Consider the following 24602-nt stretch of genomic DNA (forward strand, 5'->3'; position numbering starts at 1 on the left):
AGAGAGAGAGAGAGAGAGAAAGAGAGAGAGAGAGGGAGAGAGAGAGAAAGAGAGAGAGAGAGAGAGAGAGAGAGAGAGAGAGAGAGAGAGAAAGAGAAAGAGAGAAAGAATGAAATAGAAATGGTATGACTCTTTAACTGTCAAAACTCTACCCCCAGTCCCACAATGTTACCAACTGGGGACCAACTACTCAAATGCCTAAGACTATGGGGGTATATTCTCATTTAAGCCAACACAGCTTTCTCATTTATTCATCTCTTTGTTTTTGTTCTGCTGGAGTATATTTATGTCTCCTTTGAATTGTTTCTACATACTTACCATTCTTTTGAATTCTTTGATAGTTCTTCTAAGTCATTTTCATTAAGTGCCATTGTTATGTAAGTGCAATGATTTGAAGAGGGGACATGCTGTATTGGTTTTCCTTATGATTTCTGTTTCTGTGATGGGACTTGCAATCTGAAGTTAGTTTGTTGGTTGTGTTTTCCTTTTATTATTTTATATTTTTATTTTATGGTGCCGTTTGCAATGTTCAGTGAAAGAATCAGTTCTAGTAGGGTTGAGATGCCTCTTCTGAGGTACTGGTTTTTAGGGTTGGGAGATCTATCTTTATTGATCCTCTGAGGTTCAGGTAGTCCTGTGTCAGCTAGGCCCTCCTGAATGGGTTTGTAACTTGTGTTGCGAGTTAGGAAACACTTTGCATGCTTGTGGGCCTTACCCAGAGTTAGATCTAGCCTACCCTGGTTTCTCAGCTATTGTTAAGACTACTGGGATATGTGGACCTTCCCGCACACCTGTAATCTTAACCTGGAGTTAAAAAACAGGCCCTTCTATGGGCCCTCAGCTTCCATTGAAGTTGGAAAAATATGTGGAATTATTCAATCAACAATCATATTCATATATATATGATTAAAAATGTATCATTGGCCTTCATTGCATGTTTCTTCTACCTTGTCTTCCATTCTATTCATAAGGCTTTCGATGAAGTTTTTTGTTTATTTTCTTCTAAAATTGTTTTAACTTATTTATTTTAAAAAATACTTTTCTCTCACACAATACACACCAAATGCAGCTTCTCCCTACCTTTACTCTGTCCCAGATCTACTGCTTCTTCATTTCCCTTTAGAAAAGAACAGATTTCCTAGTGATATCAACTTAAACATAACAAGATACAATAAGACTAGCTATAAACCCTCTTATCAAGGCTGGACAAGGCAATCCAGCAGGTGGAAAAAGATTCCAGCTGGTTGTGGTGGCGCACCCCAGTAGGATTTGCTGAAGGAGGCAGAGGCAGGAGGATGATGAGTTCAAGGCCAGCCTGGGCCATACATTTTGGCCGGGCAGTGGTGGCGCATGTCTTTAATCCCAGCACTTGGGAGGCAGAGGCAGGCGGATTTCTGAGTTCGAGGCCGGCCTGGTCTACAGAGTGAGTTCCAGGACAGCCAGGGCTACACAGAGAAACCCTGTCTCAAAAAAAAAAAAAAAAAGATTTCAGGGGCAGGCAAAAGAATCACTCCCATTGTTAGGAATCCAACAAAAATCCCAAACTAAACAGCCAGTCGTGGTGGCACATGCTGGTAGGATTTGGTGAAGAAGGTGGTGGCAGGAGGATTACAAGTTGGAGGCCAGCCTGGGCTCCACTGAACTTTTTATTTGGATTATTGAGTTTTTAAAAATTTCAGCATGATTTCAGGTTGGTTTTTTCTTCAGTAATTCTATCTCTTTGTTGAGAATGCTTTCATACCTTGTATTGAATTCTTTATTATTCCCTTTGTTTTTGTTATCTTGGAGCATATTAACATCTTATTTGAGGTGCTTAACTAAAATAAGGTAATTACAACTCTAATCATTTTGTTGAATTATTTATCTGGAGCTTTTCCTGGTCATTTTCATTAAGGATCACTATTATGGAGTTTGTAATTTTTGTAAGTCATGTTGCCTTGGTTTATCATGCTCTTGTTTCTGAGCTGGGATTGAAGCAGTTGGAAAACTTTGTTGGTTAAGTGTTATTTCTTCTTTTTTTGGTTCAGGTTGCCCTTTTTCTTTTGCTAGAGACACAATGTTCGGGATAGGGCTAAGTCATAGTATTGTTGAGATGTAATTTTCCTTTTCAAATTGGTCCAGTGAGTTTCTGGGTTGCCTGGATGGTCCTAAGCAGGAGAAGCTGAAGTCTCCTACTTAGTGCAAAAGGCTATGTGAGCTTAGCTTCCAAAATTATACCCTTTCTTTTTTTCCCACCCTTCTTTCTTTTAAAAATTATTTAAAAAGTGCTACAGTACTGGATCAGCAGAGGAGACATACTTGGTTAGAATTGACTCTAAGAAGTGATTACAAGTTTGATACAGTGAGATGCATTTATACCAGCAAAAGTGTAAACCTTCTGTCAGATTCATTCATATAACTTAAATCTTCAGTACATATCAATTGACATCATAGCACTGATGCTCACACTATATAGATGAGAAACTGAGCTAGCCTCTTCTTTCATGCATGGTTAAATGCCATCAGGTTCTTGGCGTAGGAATGAATGCAATTCAGATGATATAATTAGTCAGTAAAGTTTCTTCAGAGGTTCTTAATTAGGAAAAATATTATGAATAAATTTTCCTACATTCTAACAAGGAAATCTGGAAAAGTACTATATAGGGGTTCCTTATGTTTCAGTTTAGTGACTTCCATGAAGTTTGCATCCAAGTCATGGCAGGAAGACCAACATGACTCCAGGTCTGTATTCCAAAAGTACAGGTGTACTGCATGAATGAATTGTTTTATAGTGAAGGTATCAGAAAACATAGGATTATATTTACTGTTTTGACAGAATGAGTTGTAACCATTAGACTAATAAAACCATCCAAGGACAAATTTGGCACAGAAAATGACCACATCAGAATTGTTTTTAATTCCAAACTCTTCTTGAGCAGGTGGTTGTCAGAGTCAGCTCGGTGGCTGATTATGACCAACAAACCTGAGAAGGGTTTAAAGGAACTTAGAAAAGTTGCACACATAAATGGAATGAAGAATTCTGGAGATGTCCTAACCATGGAGGTAAGCATAATGGGAGCATAAAGGAAACACAAGCTTAGTAATACATGTCTAGATGTCAAGGTGCAATATGCTACTATTAAATATAATGTATACATGTTTCTTTCAAAAGGGACTAAAACATGTTGTTTTTCCTTCTGCTTATTGAATTTAATTTGCAAAAATGTATCCCCAGGATTTTAGTCACTTTAAAACTTTTTCTTAGCATATATTAGTTATACATAATGAGTGTTATTGTAACATTTCCATATATATTATATTTTATCATATTTAGCACTCCTTGCTCTTGTTCTTCTCTCACTCTCACTGGTCCCCTTCCTCTTCTTACACAGTCATCTTGTACTTTAATGTCTTTTTTGTGTGTGAAACAAAAAATTCCATTAGGGTTAGCTATAAAAATATGAATGAGAGGTTATTTATAGGACAGCAGATAACTTCCAGTAGCTATTCAATTGAAAAAATTCCTAAAAATAAATAACTGACTATCATTCTTTAGGAGCAGTAGGCCTTTAGAAGTCCTTTCATCTAGCAATGTTCAGTAAGAAGGGAATGGCCTTACAAGCCTCTCTACTTCCCATGATGGAATGTTGACTGGACCATCTGGGCGGGTTTTGTGCAGGTAACCATGACTGCTAAGAGCTTAAGTGTACAATGGCTATAGAATGTTGTGCATCACCGCTTCCTCTGGCTCTTAAACTTCTCATATTGTTCCTTGAGCCATGGAGGGGGATAATATAAATATCCAATTTATGGATGAACATTCAACAGTCATGTATTTCCAGCACTTTGACCCATTTTGAGTTTGCTGTAACTGCACCCAGTATTAAAAAAAAACTTCTCTGACCATAACTGATAGCATCAGTACTTAAGGACACAAATTTAGCTATGTAGATGGCAATTCAACAGGCAGATCAAGTCCAAACAACAAAACAACTCCCACAGCAGCAACAAGGGATTCCTGTCTTGGTTACTTTTCTATTGCCATGACAAAAACACCATGACCAAGTCATTTTATAAAAGAAAACATTTAATTTAGGGGCTCACAGTTCCAAAAGTAGTCTATGGTGGAAAGCATGGCAGCAGGCAGGCATGATACTGAAGCAGTAGATGAAAGATTATGCTCTATCTACAAGCATAAAGGAGGGAAAGAGGGAGAGTGAGAGAGCAAGAAAGGGGTTGGGGAGAGAGAAAAAGAGCTAACTGGGAGTGGCATAGATTTTAAAATCTCAAAGTTCACTCCCAGTGACACATCTCCTTCAACAAGACCACACATCCTAATCCTTCCCAAATAATTCCACTCAGTGGGGAGCAAGCATTCAAAAACATGCTCCTATGGGGACTATTATTCAGACTACCATACTCTTTCCACTAAGGTCTATGATGTACAGAGCTATGGGTTTTCACTTAGGTTTGATGTGTCAAATACAAGTTATCACTTGTGGTACAGGCCTTAAGTTCAGTCAGAAAGTGGTTTGCTAACCCCATGGCAGTGATGCTGACACTGCACAAGACACACTATCTCTGACATGTTATAGTGTAGTGCAAGTATTTACATCTGAGTAAACTGTTGATGAAAATTCTTCTGCAGCAGTCTGCATAGCACTTCCCAGGACTATGAAAGCTAACCAGCAGGGAGGAAGTTTCTGGTTCAATTTTCTAGAAGGAAACCATCAACAATGGTATGGCCAATTTGACAAGATCTAGAATCACTAGGATTCAAGTTTCCAGGTATACTTGTGAGGGGTTATTTATATTAGTTTAGTTTTTGAGCATGAATGTGAAGGATTGTCTTGATTAGGTTGAATAAGGAAGACTACATTAAAAAGGCCAGCATCATCCTCTGGGATTGGTTTCCGGTTAAGATAAAAATCAGAAAGCTGGTAGAATATATTTGTTACTTTTTGCTGCTGTGATAAAATAAAGAATTTATTTGATTTTGGATCCGGAGAAAGGGTTCATAATGATGGGGGAATCATGACAGTAGCCATGCATAGCAGCAGGAAACAGAGAGTGAATTGGGAGTAGGGTGAAGCTATAAACTTCCAAAGCCTACTCGCAGTGATGTACTTCTTTCACCAAGGACCCACCTCCTAAATGTTGGATAACATCCCCAAACAGTATTATAACTAGGCATCAAGTGTTCAGATATATGAGCTTATGGTGAACATTTCTCGTTGAAATCACCACATTCTATTTTCTGGGCCTCATGAGCTCATAGACATATCATAATGTAAAATGCATTTAGCCTAACTTGAAAAGTCCCCATAGTCTTTCATGTCTCAATACTGTTCAAAAGTCATAAGAACAAAATCTCTTCTGAGTCTTAAAAAAATCTCTTAACTGTGACTCACTGTAAAAAACCAAATCCAAAAACCAACACACCTCTAACATACAATGACATAGAATATGAATTCCTAGCCAAATGTGTGCATAGTGAAAATCACACTGAACCAAAGCAAGACCAAAATCCAGCAGGACAAACAATAACTCCTGTAGCCCCATGTCAAGTATCTAGATCAGGGCTTAGATGGGCTCTATGCTTTCGGACTTTTTGCCTGCAACATATATCTCCACTGTATTTGGCTCTTCTTGGCAGATGTCCCATGGCTGTGGCATCTCCCACATCTTGGGGTTTCCATTGAAACCCAGGGTTCCCCTTTACAGCTTTATCCAATGGACTCAGAAGGCCTGGACTACAAGGGACTTCTTGCAGTGACTCCAGTGCTGGCATACATTTGGCTGGCCCCAGGCTCTCTGAAACTGCAAAGGGAGAACTTACAGTCTCCTCATTCTTGCATCTTTAATGGCTCCAAAGCCAGTGCTACGTGCATGATACTACCACACTGGGTTGTGCCAGATAGAGATGGATCCTGGGCCACTTCTACTATTGCAACTTTTTATGTTGAAAATTGTGTTTTTTCCCTTAGGCTTTCTTTTTTTACAAGCTGGAAGTTTAGATTGTGGGGTCTTGCTCTTTAGCACATTTCCCACCATTTCAATGAGGAGCATGAAGCCTTTCCTTAATAGCGTCAATCTCTAACTGTTACAGACTTTCTTTAAGCACATGCTTTGATTGCAAATCACTCTAGTGATATTTTATGTTTTACTCTGCAAGCTTTACATTTTGTATTTCTTTCTGCCCCCCTCGCTCTTTTTTCATTATAGACCTGCATAAAAATTTTCAGTAATATAACTACCCCACAGACTCAATGTCCTTCTGTCTTGAAATTTTCTTTTGCCAAAAAAATTAATCTCTTGCCTGTTAATTTAGTCCAGTGGTGCTCAACCTTCTTAATGATGTGACCCTTTAATACAGCTCCTCATTTTGTGATGATTCTCCAACCATAAAATTATTTTGGTTGCTACTTTATAACTGTAGCTTTGCTACTATTATGAATCATAATGCAAATATCTGTGTTTTCTGATGGGCTTAGGTAGAGCATTGTGATAGTATCATTAGACCCCCAAAGGTATTGTGATGCACAAGTTGAGAACCACTGATTTAGTCTCATGTAAATTCTCAGAATATGCCCAGAAAACAGCCATACTCTTTGCCAAAATAGCATATTAGTAAACTGAGGCCCAGCTGCTAACATCGTTCCCCTCTGAAACCTCATGAATTTGGCCTCCACTGTCTGCGTTACTTTAATCATTACTGTCTACCAAAGACTGCTATTAGAATAGCTTTTTAAAGATATGTTTACAGTATTAATGATCCAAAGCTCCAAAGTGTTCAACAGTCATCCAGAAATCATCATGGTCAGACTCTTTACAGCAGCAAGCTAGTCTCTGGTACCAACTTCTGTGTTAGTTAATTTTCTGTAAAAATACCACGACAAAAGAAACTTACAGAGCTTACAGATCCAGAGGAGACTACATAATGGTGGAGGAGACATGGCAGCAGGGAGCTGGAGCAGAAAGCTGAGTCTATATCTTTAACTGCAAGCAAGAAGTAGGGTGAGTCTGTGAACTCTTTTTTAAAAAGTTATTTTATTTATGCACCTTGACTTGAGGCTCCAGGGAGTGGGGAGGCCTGTCAGGGGGGTATCCTTTTGGAGACAGGGGAGGAGAAGGAATGGATAAGGAACTGTAGAAGGGCACACAGGGAGGCAAGGCAAAGACTGGACTGTAAAAAATAAAAATAATAAAAAATACATTTTATTTATTTACATTCTAGTTGTTGCCCCCACCCCACACAGTTCTTCATCCCACTCTTCTTCCCTCTTGACTTTGATAGAGTGCTCCTCTCCCTTGTCCTCCTCATTCCCTGGGGCCTCAAGTCTCTCAAGGATTAAGCACATTTTCTCCCACTGAGGCCAGACCAGGTAGACCTCTGCTATATATGTGCCAAGGGCCTTGGACCAGCTCCTGGTGTATGCTCCTGGTTGGTGGTTTACTCTATGGTACTCCCTAGGGTCTGTATTAATTGAGACTGCTGATCTTCCTATGGGGTTGCTTTTCCCTTCAGCATCTTCAGTCCTTCCCCTAGTTCAACCATAGGGGTCTGTTGCAGCAAAATTTACCCCAATAAAGCTTGTATAAAAACACACAACTCAGTTATTATATTTATAAACTATATGCCTATATTGGGCAGATCTATCACTATATTAATTTATTCCCTAGTTATGAGATCCCTTCCCACTTGTGGCTTCTCTGGGCCATGTGGTTTGGCTCCATCTTTCTTCCACCTCCTCTTCCTCTGTTCTCTTTCTCTTCTTCCTCTCTGAGACTTTCAGCCCCACCTTTTCCCTTCCACTGCCCAATCATCAGCTCTGGCCTTTATTTGATAAGGTTCAATGAGATCACTTGAGTTGGGGGAGCCCCTCTTGAGGAAGCAGAATTAACATCGAAATATAAACAGCACCAGTGTAATGCACAACATTTTCCCCTTTTTGTCCAATTAAAAGGCTCTTTTCTCTGAGGTATAAATTGAGCAAACTTCTTACAATTATGCAAATGATAAAATATGATATATTTAATACCCAGTTTATCATATTTGTCATTTTAGATAAAGCACTCTATCATCTATCCCAACTTAAAGAGCTTACAATTCCATACCTGAATTATTTTGTTATTTTAGCTTGCATCATCATCTGAAAACTATCCTTTCAAATATATATTCTCTCTCTCAATGTTAAACAACTCAAGTTTGATTATGAGACTGTAACCAATTTTCAACCCTGTCTGAAACCTGAGAACAACTTAAATATTACCAGAAAATATAGTAAGCACAAAACATGGCTTTCAAAACTTAACCAATTTATAGAGATGGCTGACTACCTGCACAGTCCCTCATTACTCAAAGTGTTGGAGCATCAGTCTTTATCCTTCATCTATCCTTCTGGTCCAGGATTATCTGACAGACCTCAAATGAAGCAGGAACATGAAAGATTGGCTCACTCTATCTTGGCAGAGCCAAGCTGTCAACTATCCTGCGGTGTGTTCTTTTCTGGACAGTATGTTTGCTATCTGTAGATGGCAAATTTTGTCCAGTGGCTACCTTGCTGTAACTGAAGCTACTCCATCTGGTGGTTTTGATGCTCAATTTCTTCTTTGAACCATGAAGGAACATTGTCAGAAGCAGACATGTCCCTATTTCTAGTAATGATGAAATGATTCTATGTCAGCTTCTGTGGAAATGATGGTTTTGATGCTCAATTTCTTCTTTGAACCATGAAGGAATATTGTCAGAAGCAGACATGTCCCTATTTCTAGTAATGATGAAATGATTCTATGTCAGCTTCTGTGGATTTCTGATGTTTTTGGAGACATCTATATAAAGTATATATTAATGGTTAAACTTTGACTACTCTTAGCTACTTCTATTTGAATATTGTAGAAAGCTCCTTAATATAGTTAGATCAGAATCTAGTATAATCATGAGTTTACTATCTGGCCCTTAACGTGTGTTACTTAATCATCCTAAATGGTTTGTAATGGTAGATATTAGAAGGACTGGGTCTAAGTCTTGTATTCTTAAATGAGTTTCACAGACACTAAGCCTATCAAATAGTAACAACATTAAATTCAAATTTTGTATCAATGTAAGAAATTCATACCAATGAATTCTGCATCAATCTATAAAATTATATACCATTGTAAAAATTATAACTTCAATTTGTATTATTAATAAAGATTTCTACCAATGTAAGATTATGGCTATACAATGTTTTGTTTAAGATTAAATTTGATAGCCTATCCCTCTTTGTCCATTTCTCTAATTTCTATGATATTACTCTCTCTCTCTCTTTTTCCCCCCCTTTTCCTCTACTTAAGAAAGAAGGATAAAGACCCTATTGCAGGAATTTTCCTGCCACACTGTATTTGCAGTGGAGCTCGGTGATTGGGTAGTAGAAGAGGTAGGCAGGACTAGGAGTTGGGAGGTGGAGAGAGGAAGGGGAGAGAGAGGAGAAGCAAGATGGAGGCTGATGTTTGTGTCTCTAGCAGTCTCGGGTAGCTATTCATATCAAAAGGTTAGATATTGGATTTACAATTCTGATTGTGTGGGCATCTTGTGTATTGAGTATTTGCTGATATATAAATCCATTGGATAATCTTTAAGCATTAAGAGTCTTCTTTGTACCAGGTACCGCAAGGATGGTGGTTATTGTTGGGGATTGGACCAGGGGCCATGCTTGGAGCTGTGGAGTCCATGGCAAAGGCAGCAGCCACGACAGTTTTTGTGGGTCCCAGGCCTGTGCTCCTGGCTAGCTGGTGCTGTGGTCAGAAGGGGAACAACAGTGAGAAGTTGGCAGTGGCGCAGGAGCTAGCCGAATTGCGTACTACAAATCCCTGAGTCTGAGCTCTTTATTTTTCTCCTTATCCAAAACTACAACATTTGCAAAGTATCCCTTAAAATGACAACATATCTATAATTCATAAAATAACCAGAACCATCTATCCCAACCTAAGGAACTGACAAAATGATCTTCTTTTGCTTACTTATAGATGAATTAAGGCAAAGAATTCCATTCTGGAGGTCCAAAGGGAAATAGGAAAATTGGTTTGGTCAAAGGTGGGCTAACTGACATCATTTGCCTTCCAGTCTCTATGTGCTGAGAAAGTTCATGGCTTAACTGATATCCTGACTGTAATGGTCTGAAAGGCTGGATGGGTGAGCTAGCTGTTCTGGAAATGTCCTGGAGGAAGTCATTAAAGAAAACAGCTTCAATGTAATTGAGGTAGAATCAAACAAGGAGCTGGAATGGAAGGTTCTAGAATCTCAGCATCCCAGAGTGTGAATCTTGTCAGGCCTGTCTCTTTTCTCTTTCATTCTGTAATATACAAACCTCACAAGTAACACATAACTCTGTAAAGACATTCATATGAAATGTGCAAGGTACACATATCAGTTAAGGAAGATCAATAAAGAAAGACAACTGCCTTTCTTTAGAGGTTAGTTTGATTACATAATCAAACTATATAATTTTCCATTAATGCCATCTTAAAGGATGGAATATAATAATAAGTCAAGAGAATTTTATGCCCATTAAGTGCTATTGGCTGTATATATATGGCTAAATCTCAGCTTGTCCCAGAGCTGTCTCAGTGTATGGAGACATATATATCATCACATATACATCACCTATCTTGTTGATCTTGTCAATCTCCTACTTATCCATAGCCAAAGTCTTCAGGGGGTCTTCTTTTGTCATGTCTGATTTTTATCAACTTGGAGGAACATGTATCTTTTTTTTCCTGTGGAAATAGAGACATAACCACTACCCTAGAGTAATACATTTTCTGTTTTCCATTCTGATGTCCCAACATCCTTAAAAACAAACAAACAAACAAACAAAAAACAGGCTGGTTTAGTTCAGAAGGTTTTTCCACAATCTAATGTTTTTCAGCTGCCATAGTTTTTTGTTCTTTAGCATTTAAATTTTTTTATTGGATATTTTATTTATTTGCATTTCAGATGTTATCTCCTTTCCCCATTGCCCCACAAAACCCCTATCCACCTCCTCCTGCTTCTATGAGGATATGCCCCCACCCACCCACACACTCCCACCTCCCCACCCTCGAATTCCCCCACACTGGGGCATCCAGCCTTCACTGGACCAAGGACCTCCTCTCCCATCAATGCCGGACAAGGCCATCTGCCATTACATATACAGCTGGAGCCATGGGTCCCTCCATGTGTGTTCCCAGGCTGGTGGTTTAGGCCCTGGGAGCCCTGGTTGGTTGGTATTGTCGCTCTCCCCATGGGGCCACAAACCCTTTCAGCTCCTTCAGTCTTCTTTCTAACTCTTCCATTGGTAACCCCATTATCAGTTCAATGGTTAGCTGCAAGCATCCACCTCTGTATATGTCAGGCTCTGGCAGAGCCTCTCAGGAGACAGTTATATCAGGCTCTTGTCAGCATGCACTTCCTGGCATCCACAACAGTGTCTGTGTTTGGTATCTGCACATGGAATGGATCCCAGGTGGGGCAGCCTTTGGACAGCCCCTCCTTCAGTCTCTGCTCCAAACTTTGTCTTCATATTTGCTCCCTTGAGTATTTTGTTACTCTTTCTAAGAAGGACTGAAGTACCCACACTTTGGTCTTCCTTCTTCATGAGCTTCATGTGGTCTGTGAGTGTATCTTGGGTATTGTGAGCTTCTGGGCTAATATCAAATTCTCAGTGAGTGTATACCATGTGTGTTCTTTTGTGATTGGGTTACCTCACTCAGGATGATATTTTCTAGTTCCATCCATTTGTCAAAGAATTTCATGAACTCATTGTTTTTAATAACTGAGTAGTACTCCATTGCATAAATGTACCACATTTTCTGTGTCCATTCCTGTGTTGAAGGACACCTGGGTTGTTTTCAGCTTCTGGCTATTATAAATAAGGCTGCTATGAACATAGTGGAGTATGTGTCCTTGTTATATGTTGGAGCATCTTTTGGGATATATGCCCAGGAGTGGTATAGCTGGGTCCTCATGTAGTACTATGTCCAATTTTCTGCGGAACCACTAGACTGATTTCCAGAGTGGTTATACCATTTTGCAATCCCACCAACAATGGAGGAGTGTTCCTCTTTCTTCATGTCCTTGCCAGCAGCTGCTATCACGTGAGTTTTTGATCTTAGCCTTTATGACTGGTATGAGGTGGAATATCAGGATTGTTTTGATTTGCATTTCTCTGATGACTAAGGATGCTGAACATTTCTTTAGGTGCTTTTCGACCATTCAAGTTTCTTCAGTTGAGAATTCTTTGTTTAGCTCTGTACTCCATTTTTAAATAGGGTTATTTGATTTTCTTTTTTTTTTTTTTTAACTAAAACAGCTGACCATTTTATTTTCACGTTTCCCAATGTAAGTGAAAACAGCCCCTTCTGTATCACTTCTTCCTCTCTGTTAGGAAGGAAGGTCCTGGCCATGCGTCTAGTAAACACTCAGGCTCAGCACCAAGATCTCCTGGTGAAACAGCACAATACAAAACGATGAAGAGCGAGCACTTCTGCTCTTATCTGTCTGTCCGGGTCATGCCGGGCCGTGTGGGCACCATCATCGGACAGGCGGGGGGTCTCATCATGGGAGGCCCAGGCATCATGGGCATGTGGCCTCCCATGGGCGGTCTCATCCCAGGAGCTGGTCCCACAGGCATCATCCCAGGAGGAGGGGGGCCCATCATTGGGATCATGGGAGGGCCTCCCATGTGGGGTGCAGGCATCATGCCAGGCCGAGGAGGACCCGGGAGACTGGGGGGAGGCGGGATCATGGCCCCCGCAGGCGGAGGAGCAGAGAACGGAGCCGGAGGGATCTTTCCTTGTTGAAATGCAGCCGTTGTCTTGTCAATCAGGCTCTGGGCCTGCTCTTCCATCCATTTCTGGTAATAGTCTTTCACATTCTCTTTGTGTTTCCGACCACTGCAGTGTGTCTTCCTCACAGATGGGGAATCGTGGGTAAGATATGTATCACAGTAGTCACAATAAAACTTAGGCGTGATGCTCACAGGCCGTTGGCTACCCGGGTCCGGGTTATTTGATTTTCTGGTGTCTATTTTCTTGAGTTCTTTGTATATATTGGATACTAGCTCTCTATCAGATGTAGGGTTGATAAAGATCTTTTCTCAATCTGTTGGTTGCTGTTTTGTTCTACTGACAGTATCCTTTGCCTTATAGAAGCTTTGCTATTTCACCAGGTCCCATTTGTCAATTCTTGATCTTAGAGTATTAGCCATTGGTATTCTGTTCAGGAACTTTTCCCCTCTGCCCAAGTATTCAAGGCTCTTTCCCACTTCCTCTTTTATTAGTTTCAGTGTATCTAGTTTTATGTGGAGGTCCTTGATCCACTTGGACTTGAGATTTGTACAAAGAGATAAGAATGGAGTATTTTGCATTCTTCTACATACTAACCTCCAGTTGAATCAGCACCATTTGTTGAAAATGCTGTCCTTTTTCTATTGGAGGGTTTTAGCTCCTTTGTCAAAGATCAAGTGACCATAGGTGTGTGGGTTCATTTCTGGGTCTTCAATTCTATTCCATTGATCTACTTTCCTATTTTTGTAGCAATGTCATGCAGTTTTTATCACTATTGCATTGTAGTACAGCTTGATGTCAGGGATGGTGATTCCCCCAGAAGTTCTTTTATTGTTCAAAATAGTTTTCACTATCCTGGGTTTTTTGTTATTCCAAATGAATCTGCAAATTTCTCTTTCTAACTCTATGAAGAATTGAGTTTGGATTTTAATGGGGATTGCACTGAATCTGTAGATTGCTTTTGGCAAGATGGCCATTTTTATTATATTAACCCCGTCAATCCATGAGCATGGGAGATCTTCATCTTCTGAGATCTTCAATTTTTTTCCTCAGAGACTTGAAATTCTTGTCATACAGATCTTTCACTTGCTTGGTTAAATTCACACTAAGGTATTTTATATTATTTGTGACTATTGTAAAGGGTATCATTTCCCTAATTTCTTTCTCAGCCTGTTTATTCTTTGAGTAGAGGAAGGCTACTGATTTGTTTGAATTAATTTTATATTTAGCCACTTTGTTGAAGTTTTTTTTTAAAATCAGGTTTAGAAGTTCTCTGGTGGAAACTTTGGGGTCACATAAGTATACTATCATATCATTTTCAAATAGTGATATTTTGACTTCTTCCTTTCCTATTTGTACCCCTTTGACCTCCTTTTGCTGTCTAATTGCTCTGGCTGGGACTTTGAGTACTATATTGAATAGATAGAGAGAGAGTGTGCAGCCTTGTCTAGTCCTTGATTTTAGTGGGATTGCTTCAAGTTTCTCTTCATAAGTTTGATGTTGGCTACTGGTTTGCTGTATATTGCTTTTACTATGTTTAGGTATGGGCCTTAAATTCCTGATCTTTCCAAGACTTTTACCATGAAGAGATGTTGAATTTTGTCAAATGCTTTCTTAGTACATAGTGAGATGATCATGTAGTTTCTTTCTTTCAGTTTGTTTATATAGTGTATTACATTGATGGATTTTTGAATATTGAACCGTCCCTGCATTCCTGGGATAAAGCCTACTTGATCTTGATGGATGATTGTTTTGATGTGTTCTTGGATTCAGTTTGCAAGAATTTTATTGAGTAATTTTGCATGGATATTCATAAAGTAGATTGATCTGAAGTTCTCTTTGTTTGGTCTTTGTGTAATTTAGGTATGAGCATAACTTTGGCTTCATAGAACGAATTGGGTAGTGTTCCTTCTGTTTCTGTTTTGTGGAATAGTGTGAAAAGAATTGGTACTAGGTCTTTGAAGGTCTGATAGAATTTTTCACTAAAACCATCTGGTTCTGAGCTTTTTTTGGTGGGGAGACTTTTAATGACTGCTATTTCTTTAAGGCTTATGGGACTGTTTTAATGGTTTATCTGCTTCTGATTTAACTTTGGTACCTGATATCTGTCTAGAAAATTGTCCATTCCATCTAGCTTTTCCAGTTTTGTTGAGTACAGGCTTTTAAAGTAGGTTCTGATGATGTTTTGAATTTCCTCGGTTTCTGTTGTTATGTCTCCCTTTTCAGTTCTGATTTTATTAATTTGGATGCGTCTCTGTGCCCTTTGTCAGTATGGCTAAGGGTTTATCTATCTTGATGTTCTCAAAGAACCAGCTTCTATTTTTGTTGATTCTTTGTACAGTTCTTTTTGTTTCTATTAGGTTGATTTCAGCCCTGAGTTTGATTATTTTCTGCCATATACACCTCTTGGGTGTATTTGCTCACTTTTGTTCTAGAGCTTTCAGGTGTGCTGTCAAGCTGCTAGCATATGTTCTCTTCAGTTTCTTTCTGTAGGCACTCAGAGCTATGAGTTTTCCTCTTAGCACTGCTTTCACTGTGTACCATAAGTTTTGGTGTGATGTGCCTTCATTTTCATTAAATTCTAAAAAGTCTTTAATTTCTTTCATTTCTTCCTTGACCAAATCATCATTGAGTAGAGCACTGTTCAGTTTCCATGTATATGTGGGCTTGCCATTGTTTTTGTTTTTATTGAAGACCAACCTTAATCGGTGATGATCTGATAGGATGCATGAGATTTTTTTCAATCTTTTTGTATCTGTTGAGGCCTTTTTTGTGACCAATTACGGTCTATTTTGGAGAAGGTACTATGAGGTGCTAAGAAGAAGGTATATTCTTTTGTTTTAAGATGAAATTTTCTATAGATATCTGTTAAATCCATTTGGTTCATAAGTTCTGTTAGTTTCACTGTGTCTCTGTTCAGTTTCTGTTTTCAGGATCTGTCTGTTGCTGAGAGTGGGGTGTTGACATCTTCCACTATTATTGTGTGAGGTGCAAGGTATGCTTTGAGCTTTAGTAAAGTTTCTTTTATGAATGTGTGTGCCCTTGCATTTGGAGCATAGATGTTCAGAATTGAGAATTCATCTTTGTAGATTCTTCCTGTGATGTGTATTATGTGTCCTTCCTTATCTTTTTTGATAACTTATTGTTCAAAGTTGATTTTATTCGATATTAGAATGGCTACTCCATCTTGTTTCTTGGGAGTGTTTGCTTGGAAAATTGTTTTCCAGCCTTTTACTCTGAGGTCATGTCTGTCTTTGTCACTGAAGTGTGTTTCCTTTATGAAGCAAATTGCTGGGCCCTCCTTACATATCCAGTCCATTAGCCTATATCTTTTTATTAGGGAATTGAGTCCATTGATGTTAAGAGATATTAAGGAAAAATGATTGTTGCTTCCTATTATTTTTGTTATTAGAGGTAGATTTATGTTTGTTTGGCTATCTTCTTTTGCATTTGTTGAAAGATTACTTTCTTGCTTTTTTCTAGGTTGTAGTTTCCCTCCTTGTATTGGAGTTTCTCATCTATTATCTTTTGTAGGACTGGATTTGTGTAAATTTGGTTTTGTCATGGAATATCTTGGATTCTCCAACTATGTTAATTGAGAGTTTTGCTGGGTATAGTAGCCTCGGTTGGCATTTGTGTTCTCTTAAGGTTTGTATAACATCTGTCTCTGCTGAGAAGTCTGATATAATTTTTATAGGTCTGCCTTTATATGTTACTTGACATTTTTCCCCTACTCCTTACTTTCTTTGTTTTGTGCATTTGGCATTTTGATTATTATGTGACAGGAGGAATTTCTTTTCTAGTCTAATCTATTTAGAGTTCTGTGGGATTCTTGTATCTTTATGGGCATCTCCTTCCTTAGTTTAGGGAAGTTTTCTTCTATATTTTTGTTGAAGATATTTACTGGCCCTTTAAGTTGGGAATCTTCCCTCTCTTCTATACCTGTTATCTTTAGGTTTGGTATTCTTATTTTGTCCTGGATTTCCTGGATGTTTTGGGTTAGGAGCTTTTTGCATTTTGCATTTTCTTTGACAGTTGTGTCAGTGTTTTCCGTTATCTTCTGCACATGGTATTCTTTTTTTTAAAATAAAAATGCATAATTTTATTTCAAATAAAATTAACAGTGAATCTTAGACACTCTTGATTTTGAAATAAAAGTGGTTGAAGTAAAATAAAAATGCCTTGAACATTTCAAAAGATAACATCTTGAAAGCAATTTTATATTTAAAAAATAAGGTTCAACTTACCAATAGATATAAGGGCATAAATGAAAATAATTTTAGGCCCTTTCGGCTCTCCGATCGGCACCATGGCGGTCGGCAAGAACAAGCGCCTGACGAAAGGTGGCAAGAAGGGAGCTAAGAAGAAAGTGGTTGATCCATTTTCTAAGAAGGACTGGTACGATGTGAAAGCTCCAGCAATGTTCAATATTAGGAACATCGGAAAAACACTAGTCACAAGGACTCAAGGGACCAAAATTGCATCTGATGGCCTCAAGGGTCGTGTGTTTGAGGTGAGCCTTGCCGATCTACAGAATGATGAAGTTGCATTTAGAAAATTCAAGCTAATTACTGAGGACGTTCAGGGCAAAAACTGTCTGACTAACTTCCATGGCATGGATCTTACCCGGGACAAAATGTGCTCCATGGTCAAAAAGTGGCAGACTATGATTGAAGCTCACGTTGATGTCAAGACGACCGATGGGTATTTGCTCCGACTTTTCTGTGTTGGCTTCACTAAAAAACGCAACAACCCGATAAGAAAGACATTCTATGCGCAGCACCAGCAAGTCCGCCAGATCCACAAGAAGATGATGGAGATCATGACCCTAGAAGTGCAGACTAATGACTTGAAGGAAGTCGTTAATAAACTGATTCCAGACAGCATTGGGAAAGACATAGAAAAGGCTTGCCAGTCCATTTATCCTCTTCATGATGTCTTTGTTAGAAAAGTAAAAATGTTGAAGAAACCCAAGTTTGAATTGGGAAAGCTCATGGAGTTCCATGGTGAAGGCGGTAGTTCTGGCAAAACAACTGGAGATGAGACAGGTGCTAAGGTTGAGCGAGCTGATGGATATGAACCACCAGTTCAAGAATCTGTTTAAAATCCAGATTTTTAATAGTGACAAATAAAAAGTCCTATTTGTGAAAAAAAGATAATAATTTTAACTGCTTTTATGAGGTATTGTAATGAAAACTCATGAAGGTTGTCTTTGAGACAAAACTATCATTGAATGGCTAAGTATAACAATGAAAAGTCAAACTGAGTAATTAAAAAAATTTTTTTTCACTTTTTTTTAAAAATTTTTTTTGAACATGAAATGCTTTTTTATAGCATGTTTTACAAGGGGAGGAGGTAAGAGGGGCCAGGTGGTAGAAAAGTACAGAATCTTCTTGGCCTCTGCCTTGAAACATGTCATGGTCTATACGGTACACTGCCTTGAATTATGATCTACCTGCTATTCTTCAGAAGATATGGTACACTGCTTGAGTTATGGTCTCCCTGCTATTCTTCAGAAGATATGGTATACTGCTTTGAGTCTATCTGCAGTTGCCAAGCAGGATCTTGCAGTTGCCAAGCTTCAGGGGACATTGTGCAGGTGGGGAAAGGTAGGGGGTGAGGGTAAGGGCGAGGGTCCTGGCTTCTGGCATCTCCCCCTTCTCTGTTTAGTTAGAGAAGGCATCTTATGATCAATCCCAACTATGTGAGTTTTGAATTTGGATGTCTAATTATGGGGGGTCTTAGACAAATTCACAACCCCAAAACATTGATGTGAGACGAGTCACATCGATGGTCGAAGGCTTTAGGCTGTCGACGATGGGCAACGTCAAGGGACCCCGAGGTGGGTGAAAGGAGGGTGAGAGCCCTGTCTTAGGCCATGTAGGCTGCACCCACTCCCAGCACCACGCACTCCTTTTCGGCTGCATTGGGTGGGCCCCTGGGAAGTGGACCTACAATAATCCCGTCATTGGGCTAACTCACAGCCATCCTAGTCCCTTGTAAATGTTCAAGTTACCAACCATTTGTCAGTTTGGGGTGTAATATTGTCATAAAGGAAGGCTCCCCAATGTTAGCAGCCATATCAAGGGCGGCCTTGGTTTAGGAAAAAGCCAATTTTTGTTGGGGTGATCAAGAGGCCAAGCACATGATATTCTTTCTTCTGTCTCTTGTATTCTGTTGGTGATGCTTGTGTCTATGACTCCTGATCTCTTTCCTAAGTTTTCTATCTCCAGGGTAGTCTCCTTTTGTGATTTCTTTATTGTTTCTACTTCCATTTTGATTTCCTAGTTGGTTTTTTTTTTTTAATTCTGTCACCTGTTTGGTTGTGTTTTCTTGTAATTCTTTAAGGGATTTTTGTGTTTCCTCTTTAAGGGCTTTTACCTGTTTACCTGTGTTCTCCTGTACTTCTTTAAGGGATTTATTTATGTTCTTCTTAAAGTCCTCTATCATCATTATGAGAAGTGATTTTAATTCTGAATCCTGCTTTTCCTGTGTGATGGGTGTCCAGGGTTTGCTATGGTGGGAGAACTGGGTTCTGATAATGCCAAGTAACCTTGGTTTCTGTTGCTTATGTTCTTGTAGTTGCCATTCATCATCTGGTTATCTCTAGTGCTACCTGCACTCACTGTCTCTGACTATAGCCTGTCTCTCCTGTTATCTTAGTTTTGTCAGAACTCCTCAGAGTTTAGCTGTCTCCATGATCCTGTGATCCTGAGATCCTGGGTGTAAGAGCTCCTGGGAGTCAGGCTGTCTCTGGGATACTGAAATTCTATGATCCTGGGTATATTAGAGCTCCTGGGAGTTCAGCTTCCTTTGGGTGTTGTGGGATTGGTTGCAGTGCTAGTGCCCAAGGTCTGCTCAAGGCACCGGCACAGATGGGAAGGAACCTATGCCAATGTGTCAGGATATGGTGTCTTCACAGGAACATACCAGCTAGGAGTCTGCCCCAGCAGAGAGTACCAGGCTGAGGGGCTGGAAGGGGAGTGGTATTAGGGAGGACAGGTTTTGGTGGGTGATGGATCCCACGTGCGCTGGGTTCCCAGCTTCAACTCTGGGACTTTAGGTTGTGGGAGAAGGTTCTTACCAACTGCAGTTCCTCTAGGATGGGTCAGGATATGATGTCTTCTCAGGAGCAGGCCAGCTAGCACATTTAAAAAAAATAAAAATTAATAAAGCAGCATGTAATCTATCTCTGGGGGGTTTTGTTGCCCCCTTTGCCTGTTAAGCATTTCTTTTAGAGTTCGATTAGATCTCTACACAATCACTTGTCCTGTAGAATTGTGTGATATGACTGTACAATGTTTTATATTATAGTATGTAAAAAACCTGCTTCATCTTATTAGAGACATATGCAGACTGTTGTTTGTTTTAATTTGTATGGGTATTCCCATAATGGTCCTAACTTCTAACAAATGTGTAATTACAGAATCATCCTTTTCTGAAGCTAAGGCAGTTGCTCATTGAAATCTTGAATATGTGTCTATAGTATAACACACATATTTCAGTTTACCAAACCATTTAAAATTGTAGATATCCATTTGCCAAATATCATTTCTTTGGGTACCTTTAGGGTTACTTTCTATGGTAATGGAGTTTGGTTATATAAGCAAGTAGGACATTGCCTTACAATTTCCTTGGCTTATTGCCAAGTGATAGAGAATTCTTTCTTTAAACCTTTGCTTTTAACATTTTTTTTTGATTCTGAAGACTCTGGTACCCTTCCTATCAATAGATGATCAAGTTCAATATTACCTTGTGCCAGAGGGCCTAGAAGACATGTATGGGATCTTATATGTGTTATATACAGTGGATGACTTCTATTTTTGATCACTTGTTGTAGCTGAGTAAATAGTGAAGTCAAGTCAGAATCATCCTGAATAGGTTCCACAATCTGTATGTGTAAAACTACCTTTCTGCATATTGAGAGTCAATTAAGATATTAAGGGACTCTTGAAAATTCGACAAAACCATGAGTATCACATATAATTCAGATTTTTGAACCAATTTATAGGGACTCTTAGCCACTTTATTTACATCTTCTGATTTATATCTGCCTTTTCTGATTTATTAGCATCAATGTAAAATGTAGGAGCTCCAGAAATTGGAATTCCTTTTAATGATACAACAGAAAATCCAATTAGTTCTTTTTATGAACTGAAGTTGCTTGCTTTTAGTGCATCTATTGTTAATCTTTTCCACGAAATTACTGCATGCTCTTTGCCAATGTTGATCTTATGTCCATAATGAGGCAATATCTGCATTAGTAAAAGGTACCATTCCAGCTAATTGTCAGTCTCATTTTTCATTTTAGTATCAATTCAGAAACATTTTTTTATGTAGGTTTTTAATTTCTTACTCTGTTTAAGTGCTACAAATATCCATTATAAGATATAATCTTCCCTCTCCATGAGAATTTCTGTAGGAGAATGAGGAGAAGGTAAGATAACTAAGATGGAGGCCATCTTTGGATCAATATGATCTAGATGTGTATCCTACAATTTCCTTCCTACCAGAGCTAACTCCTTTTCAGCCTCTGCTGATAATCTCCTCAGGCTATGTAAATCCTTATCACCTTTTAAGGTTTGAAATAAATTGCTTAGCTCTTGAGTAGCCAAGCCAATTGCAGGCCACAGCCAGTTAATAGCTCCCAATAGCTTCTGAAAATTATTAAGAGTCCTTAATTGGTTTCTTCTGATTTGTATTTTTTGTGGCCTAACCTTTTGTAGACTTATTCTATATCCTAGATAATTAATAGCATCCCCTCTTTGTATTTTTAAAGGGATGATTTGCAATCCCCAGCAAGGCACAAGTATTTGTTTTTTGTTTTTGTTTTTCACTTCATCAAACATTCTTTCTAGGATATTTATATCTGAATCAGCCAATAGGATATCATCCATATAATGATAAATAATAGATTGAGGACATTGTTTGTGAATCATCTCCAAATGGCTGTTATACAAAATATTAGCACAAGGTGGGGCTATTTAACATTTCTTATGGCAGGACTTCCCAATGATATATTTTTATTGAACAACTTCTATTAAAGATAGGTACTGAGAAAGCAAACCTTTCCTTATCATGTTCATGTAGAGGAACTGTGAAAAAACAATCCTTTAGATCAATCACTATGATAGGTCATTCCTTAGACAACAAGAAAGGCAATGGGATTGCAGGCTACAGGGAACTCATTGCCTGAATAATGTTATTAATTGCTCTGAGATCTCTCAACAGTCTCCATTTGACAGACTTTTTTTTTAAATGATAAATACTGCAGAATTACAAGGGCTGGTAGACTCCTCTATATGCTAAGCCTCCAGCTGCTCCTGGACTAGCTGTTCTAGTACCTGTAGGTTTTCTTTTGTCATAGGCCATTTGATTAATCCAAATGGGTTGGCCAGTTAACCACCTTAGTGGTAAGGCTGTTGGTGTTCTAATGGCAGTGATTTCTTCATGTAAAGCTGAATTGTCAGCCCTTGCTGTGTCTTGTTTATGGACAGCCTGGAGAGTCCATAACAGTCTTTGATAACATTCCTTAACTAATTTGATGTTGTTATTATGTCTTAGTTGGGGTTTCTATTCCTGCACAAAACATCATGACCAAAAAGCAAGTTTTGGAGGAAAGGGTTTATTTAGTTTACACTTCCACATTGCTGTTCATCACCAAAGGAAGTCAGGAGAGGAACTTATACAGGGTAGGAACTTGGAGGCAGGAGCAGATGCAGAAACCATGGAGGAATGATGCTTACTGGCTTGCTTCTCTTGCCTTGCTCAGTTTGCTTTTTTATAGAACCCAAGACTACCTACCAACCCAGGGATGGGACCATCCACAATGTGTTGGGCTTTCCCCCTTGATCACTAATTAAAAAAATGCCTTACAGCTGGATTTCATGGAGTCATTTCCTCAAAGGAGGCTCCTTTCTCTGTGATAACTCCAGCTGTGTCAAGTTGACACACAAAGCTAGCCAGTATATATTAGGAGCCTGACTGGTTCTGTAGCCAACCTCTGAAACTGAATGGATATGGATTTGTGTTTTCCACTGTTGTAACAGATCTCTTCCCCATAAGTTCATGGCTATATCAGCCACATATAACCTTAATTTTCCCATCTGACACTCAGGCCTTGTACATTTAAGCCATCTGGTGCTTTGCTTTATTTGGGATAAAGTCCCAACTCCTTGAAATTGGATGTCCACTTCTTGAAGTGGCCAATCTACAAGCCAAGATTTTGGAGAGATGATGGTGACATCTGCTCCAGTGTAGACCATTCCTTCAATTTCAATATTGTTTATTAATATTCTAAGTATGGGCCTTTGATCTTTTATAAAAAGCTTGCCAAAATATTGATTTTTGGCCTCTTCTTAGATTCTTTGAATTGTTTGTAGAAGTTGCCTCGACCTTGTTATCTGGTCTCATAACTTAAGTTTTTTGAGCAGTAGTGTTTAATTGTCTCGAGGAAGAGAGCTCTCCCTGTTTGACACTGGGACTTGCAAGAGCCCCCCCTGGGAGTTTTTTGGTAAAGTGTTGCTCTGTTTGTTATTGTTGCTCTACATTCCCTAGTCCAATGTTGTCCTTTGCCACATCTTTTACATATTCCAGAGGGCATTGACTCCCTTTTGGGATTAATTTGGTTTTCTCTGCAGTTTTTTCTGCAATGACCCTGCTTACCACAATCAAGACATTTGAGATTTTGGGTTGTTTCAAAGCCTCTAGTGGCAGCTTCTCCTTTTAAGGTCATATCAGGTGAATGAGGTTTAACATCAGCTGTATATCTAATCCACTCATCTATTGATGTTGACCTTGCCCTCAGTAGTCTGATTACTCCCTTGTGTTCACATTTTCAAAAGCTAAAGACTTGATTACTGCCTTTCTTGCTGATGGATCTGATACACTCTTTCCACAGCTGAAGTCAACCTTGGCAAAAAGGAAAAGAATGTTTCCCTTGGACCTTGCATGACTTAAGAAAATGGTTCAAGTCTTTTCCCTGATTCTGCGACTTTGTCCCAGGCATTTAAGGCTGCCAAGTGACACAATGCCAAGGTTTCTTCATCATATATAGCCTGCACCTCTATCTCAGGAAAGCAACCTTCACCAAGCAGCCAATCTTTGAAAATATCTCTACCTTTGGCTCTGTTTTTTGTCATGTTATCTCCTAGTCTCCTCTGTCCATGAGAACCATTGCAAATGTGACACAGGTTCTAGTATTGCTTTTTGCCATATCCTTCTAGTCTTGGGATTATTCTATTTTTAATAGCTCATGAAGTCAGGATTTGTTTTACAAATGGTGAATGGATTCCAAAATTAGTGACACTTTCCTTAAATTTTCTCAGTTCTAACATCCATGGATTACCATTCAAGTTCCTGATAACCCTGTGAATGATCATTGTCTGGAGGTTTTTGTTGTATACTAACTGTATAAACTAAAGTTTGTTTTCTAACAACCCTTGGTTGGATTTCTCTAATTTTATCTTCTGTCTCTACCTGAGTATTCTCTCTAATTAATATTTTAAATTCCTTCCTTAAGGTCTGTCCCCATGCCTCATATCTCTCCTTTTGTTGTTCCTCCTGTTCCATAAGTTCCTGTATCTGCTTAATTTTTTTATATTGTAATTTTGGTATTTTGTTATTTTACTTTGATCGATTAATTTTAAAAGGTTATTTTCTAAGTCTTGCTTCCAATCCTCATTATTTTCTCTCTGCTGCTCAGTCTGATCTGTGAGCTGCTGCATCCTTTGTTCTAGCATCTTTTCCAGCTCCTGTCTCCAGCCTTCATTTTCATCTCTGTCGCTTATTATGACCTATGTTGCCAAGTCTTAAAT

The 24602-nt window shown here is 38.9% G+C and overlaps 1 protein-coding gene and 2 pseudogenes across 5 annotated transcripts in view; 2 read left to right on the forward strand and 1 right to left on the reverse strand.

Moving 5' to 3' along the window:
* Positions 1-24602, forward strand: part of LOC114629501 (solute carrier family 22 member 19-like) — an 81922-nt gene that overhangs the window by 25513 nt on the left and 31807 nt on the right. For all 5 annotated transcript variants that reach the window (XM_028777542.1, XM_028777543.1, XM_028777545.1 and 2 more), the window contains exon 5: positions 2919-3042. In XM_028777542.1, the coding sequence (XP_028633375.1) occupies positions 2919-3042 (124 nt within the window). The remainder of the gene's footprint in view (positions 1-2918; positions 3043-24602) is intronic.
* On the reverse strand, positions 12492-17051 carry LOC114629437 (annotated as a pseudogene).
* LOC114629503 lies at positions 17076-17942 on the forward strand (annotated as a pseudogene).

This window comes from Grammomys surdaster, unplaced genomic scaffold (assembly GCF_004785775.1).
Source record: "Grammomys surdaster isolate TR1022 unplaced genomic scaffold, NIH_TR_1.0 310, whole genome shotgun sequence".
Lineage (NCBI taxonomy): Eukaryota > Metazoa > Chordata > Mammalia > Rodentia > Muridae > Grammomys > Grammomys surdaster.